The 16,922-nt window shown below is 52.0% G+C and overlaps 2 protein-coding genes across 2 annotated transcripts in view; both read left to right on the forward strand.

The window, feature by feature from the left end:
• The window catches only part of RPS21 (ribosomal protein S21), a 131,245-nt gene that overhangs the window by 17,049 nt on the left and 97,274 nt on the right, over positions 1–16,922 (forward strand). The gene's annotated exons all lie outside the window — the stretch shown is intronic.
• Positions 1,340–14,755, forward strand: GATA5 (GATA binding protein 5). The gene is made up of 8 exons (XM_068207942.1): positions 1,340–1,628; positions 2,723–2,771; positions 3,387–3,986; positions 6,151–6,317; positions 11,695–11,820; positions 12,734–12,821; positions 13,314–13,438; positions 14,403–14,755. The coding sequence occupies exons 3-8, from the start codon at positions 3,467–3,469 to the stop codon at positions 14,556–14,558; spliced, it is 1,182 nt and encodes a 393-aa protein (XP_068064043.1). The 5' UTR covers positions 1,340–1,628; positions 2,723–2,771; positions 3,387–3,466; the 3' UTR covers positions 14,559–14,755.

The following is a 16,922-nucleotide window of genomic DNA, read 5'->3' on the forward strand; positions in this document are numbered from 1 at the left end:
CACCCTCACCCGCGCTGTGTTACGATTTTTGTATCTAATCCTCTCCATGAGCTTGGCAGAGAGAGGGTGAGCACCGAGAGAGCCGCGGGGTCCCCGTGTCCCCCACCCCGGGGTGACTTCCCCGGGCGCAGTGCGAGGGCTGCGGACAGGGCATCTCCGCTGCCACGCTGGCACCTTGCCTCCCACTTCATATAAAGCATCGCCCACCGGGGCCTTCCTCACAGAGGAGGACCCCCAGGCCCCCTGCCTGTCCCCTTTACCCAAAATCCTACAAACACCCCAAACCACGGGGCCTCCCACGCCGTGGACGCCACAGGCAGTCCTCACGCGTGGGTGACACCAACACAGGCCGGCGCCCAGCGGGGGCTGGAATGTGGTGCTGGAACCCTCGGTGTCGCAGCAGCACCTGCCCGGAGCTGCTCCGCTCCCGCGGGCGCTGCCGGCGCGGCTGCGGGAGGAGCCGCTCCTTGGACCCGCCGCTCCACGCCGCGGCCTCGGCAGCCCCGACACCACCGGAGGATAAAATGCGTTGAAAAACTAGTTTAAAAAAAAAAAAAAAAAAAAAAAAAAAACAGAAAAACCCAACAGCTGGATGGATCTGACCACAGACACGCCACAGGTCCGCGGGCAGGTTTTCGCGCACGGTGGTTTCCTCCGCCGTGAACACGCTCACCGGGTACATCCCGCAGCGCCTCGTTTATTTCAACGTTTTCACATTTATTAGAACGCCAGAAGTGATCGGAGAGAGCAGTTCGTATGTATTAAAAAAAAAAATAAAGTTACATGTAATAAATTAGTTAAGTAACACCTTGAAATTATGAAAACTGGAAACACACGCGAAACGAAACGAAGAAAGCCCCAGCGGTAGCTCAGCCACAGCAACGAAGGGTGTGGGGCTAGTTTTCTGTAGGTACGGTTTTATCCCTGCCGCCACGGGGCTGCGGCTTCCCGGGTTTTTATTTTCTTTTTCTATAGCTTTTTCACATTTTAAAAAAAAATTATTTTTCTGACTTTTTAAAAATATCCTTCCCTCCCCCCCTTATTTTTCTCCTTTTTAAGATTCTGTTTTGTTTTTTCTGTGTTTGTTTGGGGGAATTAGTTGTTTTGGTTTTGTTTTCTTTTGCTCTGCGGGTACAGGGACACAGGGATACCCTGCGAGCCGTAAACGGCCGCTTTCGCGAGCAAATAAATACATCTCCAGCCAGTTGCGTTGCATTATTCCGAGGGAAATAGCTGGCATTCCTGCACCAGTTTATTTTGGAGCTGAAATTTCCCACCCTTCCCGCAGCGCTGCTCCCTGCGGAGGCGAGGCTGGACGGGCTCCCCCGGACGCCGGGACCGCACGGGTGGGCAGCGCCGGCTGCGTGACCGGAGAGATCCCGGGGCCGAGCGGGGTCCGATCCAGTCGGTAGAGGCCTGCGGGTGACAAAATTCTGTCTGCCCGAGGATGGAGCGAGCGGCGGGCGAGATTCGCCGAGGGTTTTTCCCCGTTTCTCTGGGGAGGAGATAGAGGCACAGCGACTTTGCGCAAAAGCGCAATAATTCCGGGGAACAAATCCCGGTAACGATGGAATTATTTCCTCGCTGGCCGGTACCGGAGGAGAGTTAAATCGGCTGAATTACCCGGGGTAAGCGGGCTGCTGGGACTAAGAGCTCCTTCCCCTCTGAAGTCTCTTCCCGGCTCGCGCCGACGGGGATCAACTGGGAGAGGGTTTTTTTTGTCCCCGTCGCCAGGCCAGAGCGACTCGGCCAGGGGGCTGCAGGCAGGAGGACCCTTCTCTCGGCTGCTTCCCCCGGGGAACAGCAGAGCACCGGGAAGCGGGGCAGCCCCGACGGGACGGTGAGGGGCCGGAGCTGCTCTCCGAACGTGGCAAAGCCGCGCGGAGCCGGGCACGGCCGGAACGGGCCAGCTGCGAGCATCGCCGCATCCTCGGCGGGCCCGTGGGCCGCTTGACAAAGTCAGGGCGGGCCGGCGGCAGGCTGAGACGCCCCTTCCCCTTAAGGATGGGGTTTATGTCGAAGCAGAACCGGAGCGCTCTCTCGGAGCAGAAAATCACCCGCTCTCATCGTCGGCGCTAGCAGATCCCCGCCGGGAGGTTTTCGGTGTGCGCCCCAGCATCTCCTGGCGGCCCGGGGCGGGTGGGCGTCAGCTCCAGACGGGGTGTGGGAGCGAACCCCAAAAACGCAGCGGGGCCCGCAAAAGAGGGAGCCCCCCCCAGCCCTCCCCGGGGGCGGGCGGACACCTCCAGCCCCGCTGCGGGGGCGGCCGGCGGGCCCGGGGCGGTGCGGGGCGCTCTGGGGGCCGCATCCTGCCCCCGCTCCGCCCGGCCCCGCGCCAGGGGGAGGCTGAGGGCGCGTCCCCCCCGCCGGGAGCGGAGCCGCCGGGACTTATCCCGTCCCCCCCCTGGCGGGAGGCGCCCAATCCCGGCCGGGACCGGGGCTGCCCCGCCGGCCGTCACGTGGGCCGGCCCGCACCGGGGCCGCCGTAAAGAGCCAGAGCCAGAGCCGCCGCCGCCACTTCCCCGCCGGGCAGAGCCAGGGACGCACCCACGGGAGACGGGGAGGCGACAGGGGGGACAGCGGGGGAGAGCAGCCCCTCTCTTCCAGGGGGTCCTGCTGGTTTGGTTTTTTTCTCCTGCCTCTGCCTTGAACTTCATTGTATTTTTTTTTTTTAATTATCATTTTTATTTTGCTGGGATTTCCCTGGATGGTCTGAGCACAGCTCCATGCCCCCACGGCCATGCCCGGCTCCGCTCCCGACACGCTGCCATGTGAGTACCTGTGCGGGAGGAGCGGGCCAGGGCGGGATGCTCTTGCGGGGTTCGGTGGCTGCAGCCCTCCGTCCGCACGGAGAGGCCTACTCGAGGGTTGCTGCACTTTTTAACAGGAAAACGGCAGCGCTGGTGGCTGGGGGACAACGGGGATGCTCCCGATCCTGGATCTCTGCCCAGATCCGTCGGGAACCCGCTCCCGCAGGGAACCCGAGGGGCCGCAGCCGGCCGCGTCCTCGCCAACAAGGCCCCGAGCTGCGCTCCAGGCCCTGGGTTTGGAAAAAAAAAAAAATAAAAAAAGGACGGGAAGGGAAATACTATTGGGAAAAAAAAAAAAAAAAAGATAATAGTTAGAGTGCTTTTCCGGCCCGTTGGAGGTGCCCAGGCAGACGGCGGGAAGGGTGAAGGTGCCGGAGGGGTCGCTGCCCGTTCCAAGGAGAACAAATCCTCTCCGGGCTCAGAGGAAAGTTTAAAGGAAAACAAAACAAAGAAAAAAAAAATTACAAATTTCAGCCCCTGCTTGAAGCAAGGAACAGGCGTTTTCGGCGGGGGAAAGGCTGTCCGGTGCCCGGTGTGTGCGGGATCTCAGCCCGCTGCTCTCGGTTCTCCCTCCAGGTTCCTCTGAGTGAGCCCCTCGGCACCGCCGGGCCGCAGCCGGCCGGGCCCTGAGCAGCCGCAGCCGCCGAGGACGGAACATGTATCAGGGTCTGGCCCTCACGCCCAACCATGGCCAGTCGGCTTATTCCCACGACTCCAGCAACTTCCTCCACTCGTCGGCCGGCTCGCCCGTCTACGTGCCCACCACCCGGGTGCCCTCCGTCCTCCAGACGCTGCCCTACCTGCAAGGCTGCGAGCCGCACCAGAGCCACCTCGGCAACCCCCCGGGCTGGGGGCAGAGCGGCGGCGAGGCCGCGGCTTTCAACGCCGGCAGCCCCCACCCGCCCTCGGGCTTCTCGTACTCGCACAGCCCGCCGGGCAGCAGCCCCTCGGGCCGCGACGGCGCCTACCAGGGGCCCCTGCTGCTGGGCGGCGGGGGCCGGGAGCAGTACGGCAACGCCTTGGTGCGCTCCGTTAACGGGTCCTACTCCAGCCCCTACCCCGCCTACGTGACCCCCGAGATACCGCCTTCCTGGACGGCCGGACACTTTGAGAGCAGCGTGCTGCACAGCCTGCAGACGAGGCAGGCGGCCTTGCCCGGCCGCAGGTCCACTTTCGGTAGGTCGCCGTCGCCCTTCAGCGACGTCTCAGGGCGCCGGGTGGGAGCCATCCCCATCCCAATCCCGTATCCCATCCCAATCCCGTATCCCATCCCAATCCCGTATCTCACCCCAATCCCATACCCCATCCCAATCCCGTACCCCATCCCAATCCCATACCCCATCCCAATCCCATACCCCATCCCCTCTGTGTGTCGGTGGCCCGGCCCCGGGATGAGCTGTCCCGCTGGCATCCCCGACGGGAGAGGAGAGGATGATTTTATCCAGGGATGGGGAGATGGTCCGGGAACGGGGTGTGTGCGGCTGACCCCGGACAGAGGTGGGATAAGGGAGGGGGATGCGTGTGTGACAAGAAGGGCAAAGACCACGTTTCAAAGCAGAGCAATTTCCCCGGAGGACAGAGAAGCAGAGGCCGTTCAACCCCTTCCCTCCCCACCCCACCACCACCCCCGCGATATCTCCTTGCCACAATATCGACTTTGTGCCTGTGCTTCAATACTTACCCTTGTGTTTAAATTAGCGGGGCAGATTTATAGCTCCCTCCCTTTTAAGTAATTTATTGTGGTAAATTAGTTTATATTTGAACAGACTCTCGGTCTCCTTATTTGCCTTCGCCCAAACAGGTCCGCAGCTGCATTGCTCTGCGGCCTTTGGGGAGACACCGAAAGGCGCTCAGGCGTTGAACAATAAACTTCAATTCCTTTGCACCCACACCGAAGGTCCCCTTAAACCAAGCTCTGAGCAAATAAAGTTTCGGGCTTGATTTAACAGGACTCTTCTTGCGCGGGGTTTATAACCCCGGGGGCACTCCACCAGCCTCCTCCGGCTGTGGTTTGCAAAGTCCTTTAAAAGCCACTTCAAGATCTCAGCCGCGTTATCATCTTTACTGCGGTGAACCGAATTATCTTATCTTCCCCCCAAGAACAAAGTTAGAGCAAGGAAGCAGCCCCCTCCCCACCGAGCTGCCTCCCCGGCTTGGCTTTTCCTGCCACGCTGGAGGTGCTGGGCAGCGGTTTCTTTCCAGGGTTTCTCTTTGTGAAAATTCTTTGCATTGTGCGGGAAAGGATCGTCCTGCTGAGGGAGGTGATGCCTCAGAAATCTTTTCTGCACTTTGAATTCGGTGCTTTATGATCCAGGATAGCGGCTGCCGTCCTCTCTGCCGTTTATTTTTGCTCTTGGATAGTGTAAACTCCCTCAAGTAGCCTAAACTATTCTTTTTTTTTTTTTTTTTTTTTCATTTTTTTTAATTCGGTGGATTACTGCAATATTTTTTACCTTTTCTCTTTACATTTTAATTCTATTTTCCATTTCCCCCCTTTTAAAGTTACGCTCTTTTTCCTTTTCCTTTTCCATTGCATCATTATTAATCCGATCGAAGATTTAAAAAAAAAAGAATTTAGAAGATATTTTTCCTCTAAAGAAAAGAAGAAGGACAACAAGTTCTTTTTAAAAAGAGGGAGAAAAGCGGTCGGAAGTAAAAGACCGACTCTTGATGGAGAGGTGTCCCGATTTCGCTCCGGGCTGCCCGTTTGCCGCTGAGCCGTGCTCGGGGCAGGGATGGACCGCGGACGGTGCTCTGCGACTCTTTTTTTTTTTTTTTTTTTTTTGTTATTTTTCCCCCCCGATAATTTCTCTCTAGCAGGAATTGGGGCTCCGGGCGGCCGGTGATGCTCTCCTGGGGAGCCCGGGATGCCCGCGGGTGCCAGCCCGGCATCTCTCGGCGGGCAGCTCAGAGCCTTCCCCGGCCGGCCCGTGTCCCCGGCCAGAGGCTGGGTGTGTTTCGTGATGGAAATCAGGAAAATCGCCCCATTTTGCCCCATCTCCCATTTATTTTTGCACTCCGGGATAACATCGCACTGTGCCGCTGATGACCCTGAGCCTCCCCATCCCAGGGAGACCCGAGCCGTATTCAGCCCTTTGGCGTCTTTTGGGGAAGGGATGGGGGAATAGGCGGTCTTTGAACAAAATATTAAAAGTTTAGGGTGTGAAGGAAATAAAGGGTTTGGCTCACACATTTAGGGTGGAGGTAAACCCCCTCCGGACAGGGATCGCCCCTAGTATTGTGGCACAGAGGATTGGAGACCCTCTCCCGCTGGCTCCCCGGGGACATCCCCGTGCGCTGCGATGGCTCCTGACCCGCACGCCGCCGGTGTTTATTGCAGAGTACCTGGAGGAGTTCCCCGGGGACGGCCGGGAATGCGTGAACTGCGGAGCCATGTCCACCCCGCTCTGGAGGAAGGACGGCACCGGGCACTACCTGTGCAACGCCTGCGGGCTCTACCACAAAATGAACGGCATCAACCGGCCGCTCAAGCCGCAGAAGAGGCTGGTAAGAGAGGGAAACCCCGCCGGGATCCCCTGCTCCACCCGGGCTTGGCTGGAGAGGCTGGGGGGCTGTCACGGTGGCTGTTGGGGTCTCTGTACTTGTGTGATGCTCTGTTTGACCTCCCACAGATTAAATGCCAGGACACCCGCGCTACAGCACAGAACTGGCCAGGGTCGGGGGAATGGGATGAAGGCAGAGGGGTTTCTGCCCTGGCACGAGTGGTGGGCAGTGGAGACAGGGCTGGAGGCATTGGAGGGGTCCCAGGGCAGCACCAGAGCCGAGCAGGAACAATCACTCTTGCCTGTGGTCAGGATCCTGCAGGCTTCCCCTAGCTCTGTTCCTGCTGTGGGTGTTTTGCTTTGTATTCTATTATTATTATTATTATTATTATTATTATTATTATTATTATTTCCTACTTCTCCATGCAGACAGACACAGTCTAGGCAGAGCAGTTGAACAGGAGGCAGGGCTGGTCCTGAGCTGGCCCAGTGGGTTTGTGGCTGCTCACAATGGGAGCAGGATGGGGCCCTGCTCCCTGCTGCCTTCACCCTCTTGCCTTAGGGGAAAACTTGGGGTTTGGCAGTTCCCAGTTTCCCTGCTGGTTAAAGCATTAATTCCCTCTGTCAATGTAATGTTGGGCTTCCTCCAATTGGGATCCCATGGCGAGAGAGGAAAGGCACATCCTTTTTTATTATTTTGTGGAGTCGCTTTGGGATGTTTAAACTTGGTGGTAACAGTTTTGGTTTCCGAGCTTGTCATCAGACGCCGTCATTACAAACAGGATGTTTGTTGGAACTCTTCTGGGGAACAGCTGGGAGCTCCTTGGGCTTTCACTAGGGGTGTATTCCTGCAGTTATTTTTTTGGTATTGCAAAACAAATTATTAGCAATAACCCAAAAGTGACAAGTTCCTGTGTATGAAAATCAGTCAGGAATAAAGAAAAAGTCGAGATTGAGCAAGATGTTTCATTCTGATTCCATCCCTCGGAAATGTAGCTCTGGATTTGCAAAATGAAATGAGTAGTAGCTCCATGGAAAATACTCCTGTTTTGTTCATGTCATTAAAATCAAGGCACTTTTGTGTAACATTCAGCATTGTCCAGCAGGATTTGCCTGTGTCTCCAAAATCCTTCTGTCTCCTTAAATGTGGTGACATTAAATCTGAACCCCCGGTCGCTGCTGTGTCACAGATCTCAGAGTTACGCTGCTGATTTCTTCAGAGCAAACATGACCCGTGCATACAGAGATGTGCAAACCAGTTCAAATCCAACTCTGTATTTCAGACTGGCATCCAAATGTGTCACTGGATGAATTTCTAGGGGATTTTTAAGCAGCTTTTCCCTGGGGGAATTGGAGACATCTCGCTGCTATTCCGTATTTTATTTCAGCACATGGGAAGAGAGACAGCCACGCATTGCCTGCCTGAGCCTCATCTATAGCACCCATCAGGCATTTTTCAACAAACATTTCAACAAAGTTTTCTGATGGAAAACGCCTGTTTGCAGAATTAAGACCATTCTCCAGTGATGAGCAAATATAGTTGGGAACTACCAAAGTACTTCCAAATTTTTATTATTTTGGCAATAAATGCAACAATGATAAAGCTTAAATGAAAGAGCTGATTCTTGTGCAGGGGAAGCATTTTGCTAGGGTTGAAGTACTTGAGGGAATTTTGGTTTATGGATTAGAAAAGGGGCTGCAATTTTGACTTTCCATTCTGACTTTGGAACAAAACATTTTGAAACCTTGAGTTTTCCCAAGGATGTGAAATGTCTTGTTGCAACAAGATCTGCCCTTTTGGAAGAAGAGGTGATGGGCAAGAGGATGCCAGCTCTGGGAGCAGAGCAGTGAACGCAGTGAATCTATGGCTGTAGGAACAGTGAAATCCATTTTCACAGTGCAGTGAAATACAGACACAGGGAAAAAAAAATTGCTTTCATCCTTTACGTTACGACCTTTGTTCTGTATGTAGACACCACTCTGGGAGTTATTCTGACTTCTGCTTTCACAAAGCAAAGTCCCTCAGAAGAGAGCACAACACGGCCCAGATAACACTGCAGGAATGATGTCCTGCCGCTCAGCCTGCTCCTGCATGGGAGGGGGAGAGCAGCAGTTGTGTAGTTTCCACTTCATTTTTTGTTTCCTTTACTTTTTGAGATAGGGGCAACATCCTCTACACAGCTGGGACAGCCATTCTGCTCCAGCCTGTGTCTGGATTCAAAAGGCTATGGCTCTCAGCAGAAAGGGTTTGTGTTAGAGGAGGATGGAGGCAGCGCTTTATTTTAGGCAGCACCTTTTCTAGCCAAAGTTTCTTGGTGTGTTTCACAAGATGATATCTTAGACCTATTCTGAAAATCCAGATCACCTTTGAAACCAGGAGCAGCTGGTGAAGTTGAAGGCAGCTGCAATTCCCCCTGTCAGGAGAGGTTCTGCTCTGCACAGTGGAGCACGGCGGGCAGATACAGTGGCTGTCCTGTGCTCAGCAGCTCCCACACCACCCAGAGCTGAAGGACTAACCTGCAGCTGAATTCTTCCAGCTTGGCTCAGAGAATACTTTTTCCATCTCAGCCCAGGAGGAATTTTTTCAGCCTGTCCTTTTTCACAATTTGCAATGCACAGGGAGGTTTGGTGACACTTTAGCTGAAGGTGGGGATGGGATGTATCACAGCCCTGGGGCAGTCTAATAGGATCCTGGAGCCACCTCACGGTGTCTGCCTTGGTTTTCTTCTGCCCCTCAGTTGTTACTGCTTCCTCATCCTCCAAGGTGCAGGCTTGCCCAGAGCCTTGGGTAACAAAGGCAAATCTCAGAGGATGCTGCTGCCTTTGCCTCTGAGCCTCCGAGTTGCCCATTTTCAGGAGTTGAGCCCAGATATCTCAGCACATTTTGCTATAGCTTCTTTGCTGTAAACCACAGGTCCCCTCGAATCTGTTGGAAATGGGGGCATAGAAGCATTGATTAAATCTGAGGGTTCAGTGCCTTTTTTTTTTTTTTGTTTCCTGTGAAATCCGGTGGTTTCTTTTCCATGTTTGAAAAGGAGGTGAAGCAAAGTCCCTGACAGCTTGGTCTCCTCAGAAGGACCTTGCCTGCTGGCTTTGAATTTTCTGGGCTCTCCAAGCAGCTCTCACACTCAGTTAATTCAATAGACACCAACTCACCATTCCTTGAGCTTATCAGCAGCACTTGGCTGTCAAGCCAGGTCTGTGAAGAGTTTTTGTTTTAGTGGATGGTGCATTTGTATAAATAAACTCTGAGCACAATGTTGAAGTCAACAACTTCCTAACAAGGTCAAAATGCTACAAAGGCAGTGGGGTGGAGGCAGGCAGAAATGCATTTTCTTTCAAGAGAATTGCTGGGAAACCAGCAATAATATATTGTACCCTCGTCCTTCAGTGAGCAATGGTAGCCTTGACTGTCTCTTGCTAGCTGGCAGGTTGTGGTGCAGGGGCAGGTTCTCATGGGGTTTCTGAAGTTTATATTGTAATATTGGTGATGTAGGATGGTTTCTCCTCTCCCTGGCTGTGTGAGGAGGAGCCAGCCTGCAGAGTGACGTTCAGGATGCACAGAAGGCACTTGTCACTGTCCCCACAGGAAGGCCACAGGCAGGTTGTGATGCAGTCCTGGCAGGGTGGGCAGAGCTCTGGCAGGGCTGGCATTGCCCTTGGGCCACCACAGCCACAGGTCTCATTGTCACCTCATCTGCAAGCTGCTGACAAAGCATTGTGTGAAACAGGGAGAGTGTGTCACTCCCTCACAGGGACCTGTGGTGGCCCAGAAAACTTGAGACTTTCCAAAGAGCTTTGCACAAGTCTTTCCCCATCTGCAGGCAAGGACGGATAACAGCAGGCAGTTATTCCAGGGCTGAGTGGCTCCAAATTCCCCTCCGTGCTCACAGCAGGAGTTGGACCTCAGAATCCTTGCATCCTTCAGGTGCTCAGCACCTCCCTCTGCTCCCATGGGAGCCGAGGTCCCTCCTGGTTGCAGGGAAGAGCAGCACAGTCCTGGCAGCTGAAAGGCTCTAAAGGGCACTGTGTAGCTGCCCCAGGATCTTGCTGTGACACCATGTCAGGGACAAAGGTCGTTGTCTCATCCTCTGTGCCAAGCTTGTCAGCTCACGCTTTGGTGTGTTATTATTTTTGCCTGGTTATTTCTTGCAAGCTCAATAATTCCCAAAGTGGTGCCATTATTTGCAAATAGCTGCTGAGATGTCTTTGCTGAGCAACGAGTGAATCAAACCTAGGGCATGTCACTTGTACCTCTTGCAATTCAAAGCTGATCTTTATTTGACTGCTAACCTTGTAAAAACATTTTATTTTTAATCCTCCTCTTCCCACCTCATTTGTTATATTGCTCAGTCATGATATCAAGCAATAATGGAAAAATAAACAAACAGGGAGTTCTTTATTGCCTCCATCACCTTTTGTCTGCTTTTGAGCAGATTCAAAACAATTTTTCTGCTGGCTGAAGAACATATTTAGACACCTGAATGTGGAGAGCCTGAGATATTACTTATGACAGAGGTATCTCACACTTAGTGAGGTCTTTTATTAAAATAGTTTCAATACCTGATGTGCAAAAACTCTCAAATGAAATGCCTATTGAGCTGACAAGTCTGTATAAAGAGAGATGTGAATTTTCCAGCGGATTGGAGGAAAGTTGTCAGAAATTAGTTTGCTGCTTCTGCCAAAATATTTTCCTTCTCCATTTGGAATTATTGATGTTTAAGAGCCAGCAATCACTGCACTCACAAAATATGTTGTTAATTAATGTCTGCAGGGTGTTTCTACAGCCTGTAAGAGAACAGATTATCTGTGAGACTTGAAGGATAATCTCCCTGGTCTCATCATGAACCAGTTCAGTTTGGTTCTGCTCACTTTAGCCAACTGATTTCAGTTGTCATGACCCAGAGATTAATTGAGATGTTTCTAACTTTAGTGGTAGCTCTGAGTGCAGGAAAACAGAAGAGTTCACTTAAAGCATAAGTTTTCTTTGTGCATTTAAAGCCCATCTGGCATTTTCCATCTCTTTCTCCATCTGAGTGGATGTCCTGAAGGGAAGTTCTCCTTGTTCTGAGTCCTGATCACTTCCAGCAGATCTGTTGGAAATTTGTGAAATGAGTTGCAAAGATATTTTACAGGTTTATCAATCTCAAAAAAAAAAACCTCCAAACCAAAACAAAATTTAAAAACCCAAACCAAACAAACACTTGCAAATTAAAGTGATCTCATTTGAATGCAATTTCTTTGATCTGAATTTGGCTCTTGCGTGTTCCGCATTTTCCAGGAATATGGTGTACTTGGAGATTTCATTTTGATATGAAAGGAAACTTCCCAGCTCATCACTCCTGTGTGTGCACTCACGTGTTTGTTTGCTTGTTTTGAAGTCTTCATCGAGACGTGCTGGCCTTTGTTGCACTAACTGCCACACCACCAACACCACGCTGTGGAGAAGGAACGCCGAGGGCGAGCCCGTCTGCAACGCCTGCGGTTTATACATGAAGCTTCACGGGGTGAGGAGCACGTCCACACCAGAGGGACCCTCTGGGATCTGGGGTCGCTGCCCAGCAGGTCTAGGAGATCAGCTCTGGAAGGACCAGTCTTTAGACTGGACCCAGCAGAGCTGTACCATCTCCTTGAACAGTTTAAAGCTCAGTCTATTGGGGTTCTCCAGGGTGAGGCTGAGGGCATGATGGAATGCTCTCAGCTTGCCCAGAGATGTGGATGCTCCATCCCTGGAAGTGTCCAAGGCCAGCCTGGATGGGTCTTGGAGCAGCCTGGGATAGTGGAAGGTATCCCTGCCTGTGGCAGAGGAGCTGGAACTACACGATCTTTCAGATCCCTTCCAACCCAAACCATCCTAGGATTCCATGAAATGAAAGCTTACCAGGCTCCAGTAGCTGGAGGCTGAAACTCCACAAACCCAGGCTGAGATAAGGAGCGTATTTCTTCTCTATGTGCTAGTTAAGAATGTGTGAAGGAGGCTGAGGAGCCCACATGGAGGCTGGCTGATAACATTTACCCACGGAGGATGGGAGCTGTTGGTGACATGTCCACCAGCCCAAGAGGAGACTCCAACCCTCCATAAAGTCTGAAGCCTCTTTACCCCAGGCCCATTCCCTCTGAGCCCTGTAGGCTCTCAGTCTGTCAATGTAATTTAATAGGGCCCCGTCGCAAAGGTCACTAATAAATCAGGAAAAGAAAAATAGGAAATAAAGGAAAAAACAAAATTTGTGGGAAAGCCTTAGCTGTTAGCCTTATATATCTTCCAGCCAAGGCCTGATGCAGAGAAAAATAGCTGTTAGTGAAGGACAAGGACTTTAGGTGCTTTGCATGAGCTACAGCACAGAAATAGGAGAGCAACACATGTGGGAAGGAGCTTAATAAAATACAATATTAATGATTTCAAACTTTATGAATGTCAAGGTACCACGACCTCTGGCCATGAAAAAGGAAAGCATCCAGACGAGGAAAAGGAAGCCTAAAAACATTACCAAAGGCAAAGCCTCAACAGGTACAGTGCTGTTGTGATCCATCCCGGGGTCTTGGAGCACAGTTCACAATGTTTCCTCTTCTGCAGGAAATTATGATAATTAGAAATTAATGAGAATTTTTCTTTGGTGACTGCTTTAGATCTGGGACCTGTATTTCTGCATAGACCTTGTGTGATAGGAAGATGCTCGGTGGGAAATCTCAGTGCTCTCAAATTCTTGTGAGGTTCCTCTGGGCTGTGGGCACCTGGTTCCAGTGCACCAGTGCTCATGTTTGAGCAGATTTGGGCTGAATTGAGTAATGGGAACAAAACACTGCCAGATTGTGAAAGGGTTGCTCCTCCTCCATCAGCATCTTCACAGCCTAATACGAAGTGTTTTCTGACACAGATGTGTTAGAAAGAAAACAGTTGAGTCATGCTGTGAGATGTCATGGTGGCTGCTAAAATATAAATTTCCTTAAGAGCAGGTTTGCACCTACGCTGCTTCACTGCCCTCTACCAATTGTCTTCCAGGATCCACAACTTCGGCCACTAACTCCCCTTCTTCCATTACCAACTCAGACAGCACGGTCACTTTAAAGTCAGAGCCCAGCACAACCTCACAGTACCCCGGACAAACCATCGTGTCGGTGTCCCAGGTAAGGGGAGGGCCAGAGCCATCTCCTGCTGGGGTGGGTGATCCACACGCCTCCATGGCATCTGGGGGCCTTGATGAGGTGAAGCAATTAATTAATTGCACTGTGGCCACCAGCCTGGTAGACTCCCTTAGGCTGAGAAAAGCAGGGAGCATGAGCCAAGATGCTGTGGATGAGAAAGGTCCTCAGCCTATTGGCTTCCCATGGGATCTTTCATCCTGCAGTGGAGAACTGGGGTGTCCAAGCTCTGCTGTGGCCTCAGTGCTGAGCTGAGGTTAATTCCCACCTCCCTCCATGAAAGCACAACACTGTTGAGTTGATGAGATCAGCCCAGGGTGGAATCCTCTGTAGCTCCCAAGAAAAGGCACCCTGGGCATGTGTTATCTGCACCTCACAGCCCTGAGGCGTTCAGTGACCACAGAGCCGTGATGCTGTCTGAGGCCTCACTTCTGTCCCAAGCTTTTCTTAGGGGCTGGTTGCTATTTCACCTTGATATAGGAAGGAAAAAGCTCTAAATCCACCCACACATCAAAATTTTGTGGCTCATCACTGTCTTTATGCTGAGTCTAAGCACTCCCTGAGCTGGACATGTGTGTATGGAGAGGAAACTCATCCCCAGCACCCAAGGGCCTGGTGCAGCACTGGTTACACCATGTAGGGTGGGGGTTTTTGTTTGAAACCAAGAAATCTGGTTTGTGCTGTGCTCTGAAAAAATATACACACACCTAAAGATCTCCAAACTGGACATATTTAATCAATGAATAAATGCAGATGCCTCCTCTTTGCCTGGTCATTTTGCTTGCAGGGACCATCCTGCCCAGCTCTGGACTGCTCTGAAGGGAACTTTAGCATCAGGGATAACCCACTCTCTTCCCAACGCACCCTAGTCCTGCCTCTGCCCTGTGACAAGGGGCCAGTGGCTAATGGCAGGCTTGCTAACACCCCTCTGCTTCCCTCCCCGGGGCAGGCACAGAGCCAGTCGGACGAGGCGCTGGCCGGCGGCCACGGCGAGTTCAAGTTCGAACCCGAGGACTACAGCTTCTCCCCCAGCAGCATGGCCCCGCAGCCCGGGCTGAGCGTGCCCCTCCGGCAGGACTCCTGGTGTGCCCTGGCGCTCGCCTAGGAACCGCCAGCCTCCAGCAGGGAGCCTCGGGACCAACGCTTTTGGCTGTGTGATGGGCAGGAGGACAAGCTGCCCCGGCGCCTGGGACTGCGGCGGGTCGAGCACAGCCACGGGACAGGTTTCTCCTGGGGGATGCCCATGGAAAACGCCAGCTGGATGGGGCTGGGATGACCCCACTGTGGCACCAGGACCCCAAAAACTCAAGGCTGGAACCCCGGGGCTGCCTCCGTTCTCCTGGGGAAAGCCTTCCTCCTCTGAGATGAAACCAGCAAATAAATGCATCCCAGAATCTGTTTATTCGCAGTGATTTCTCCCTCCTATGACTCCACTGTGTGCAATTTATTCCACTTTCCAATAAAAGACTGTAATAACAAGGCACCAAATAACTTAATTTTATTAAAATGTAAGCTACATGGCCTGCCTTATGTTTTATTGGCCACAACAGGAAGAAAAGAGAGAGAGAAAAAAAAAGAATGGTTGTTTTAAACATTTACTGTTTTATATTAAAAACAATCATCTCTATAGAGTGTTAGCTTCTGAAGCGTTTCGCGTATCAACACTGAGCTGATGAGTCATACATGAAATAAACACGCTGCTCTTCCCTTTCCAGCTCCAAACAAAGAGAGTTTTATTATTATTTTAGGCAAACGACATGACAAAAATGGTCAAAACCTCCCAATAATAAAATAATACTAAAACGCTGGGTTTTTCTTTTTTTATTTCCTGATTGATTTTGATGTTGCCAAATGTGAGCATTAGAAAATCAGAAGTTAGTCATCCAAAACTTAAAAAAAAGGCATGAGGGACTGAAAAATAAGGGGCGTGTTGGAGGTGTAATGGTTTGAATCCAGTTTTGGGGATGTTTTGAGTGGAAGATTTCCAGCTTTCAGCCATGCAGAGCAGATTGCTTTTTAATTATTTTAATGAAGGCCAGGTAAAAACAATTTCTTGGAGCTGAGCTGTAGCAAAAAATCTTCAGTGATGCAAAACCCGCATAACACTTCCAAAAACTGGCAGCAGCATGTTTCTGCAGCATCTCAGAAGTGGGAAATGGGGATCCTGTAAGCCCCAAGGAACCTGGGGATGAGGAATAGACCCAACTGAATGGGAGAGATGGGTGGGAAATGAGGGGGGAGCAAGGTCATGAAGTTACTTATGGCCTACTTTATTTGTTATTTCTAAATAAAATCCCCAGCCTTGCTGTACAGCTATTTATGGCCAGGAAACTGTCAAGTAATAGTTCCTTTATATAGAAGTTGACCTGTCCAGGGCTTCCTGGAGCAACTCTTCCTCTTGTCAGAAGAGATGGATCGCTTGATTTTTATTATAAACAACAGGCTAAGGAGGATCAGGGAGAGTGAATCTGACATCAAGTCACAACTCAGCTGGGATAGAGGATGATGCTTTCCACCATGCAACCCTTGCTGGAGGAAAGGAGATGCTGCTGGCATTGGGGAGCACTGGTCCCTTGCAGGGAGGCATGGTGAGGGTTCAAGCCACCCTTTTATCAAAGCCCATGGATGAAAATTGTCTTTGGAGGAGTATTTCTTGTGCCTCCAGAGCCTCATTAGCATCCTGCATGATTCCAAGCTCCAGTGCCAGGGCAAAGGCTGTCATGGAATGGCCTCCCTCCGGCGCCAGGCCCGGCACCGGCACACCATGTTTGCAGGGCCGGGCTCTGACCACGGATCCACATCTCCACCGTTTGTTTTTCCACTCTCTGGCCGGCCAACATCCGCAGCAGAGCCAGGCACAGCCAGGCAGCAGATAAGCCAGCAGCACGGGGCTGGCAGGGTGCACCATCCCAGATCCAGCCCTGAGGGTGCCTCTGGGAGTCGGGGAAGTGGGTGATGTGGCCCGAGCTCGGGCGACCTGCCGGCGCCCGGGGTGGCGTGTCAAGGCATAGGCTGGCAAGAGGCAGCAGAGCCTGGGTAATGAGCAGTGCTCCCGGGCAGCTCCCCAAACCCCAGGCTGAGCAAGCAGGAAAAAAAAGGCAGGGCAGCACAAGTCATGGCAGGATGATTTCTATGGATGATGGCAGGGGGTCCCTGCTTTTTCATCTGCATGACCCCGAGGAGGAGAGTTATTTTAAAGGCAAACAAGGAGACCTAAACAATGCCAAGATGTTGACACCAGTGGCTCCAGAGGTTTTATTTATTGCCTGTTGGTAACCGTCAACCGAGCGTCAGGATGCTCCGGGGGCTGGTGACAGACGAAACGAGGCAGAGGGACAAGAAGTGAAACAACTGGGACATGTGTAATTTTTCCTTCCTGCTCACTCCCTGCCCTCACTGGGTGACATCACCCACCATGTCGGTTTTTCACTTCTTGGGGGCGTCTTCCAATCTTTCACTCCCATTCCTG

Source organism: Anomalospiza imberbis, chromosome 17, assembly GCF_031753505.1.
Source record: "Anomalospiza imberbis isolate Cuckoo-Finch-1a 21T00152 chromosome 17, ASM3175350v1, whole genome shotgun sequence".
Classification (NCBI taxonomy): Eukaryota; Metazoa; Chordata; class Aves; order Passeriformes; family Viduidae; genus Anomalospiza; species Anomalospiza imberbis.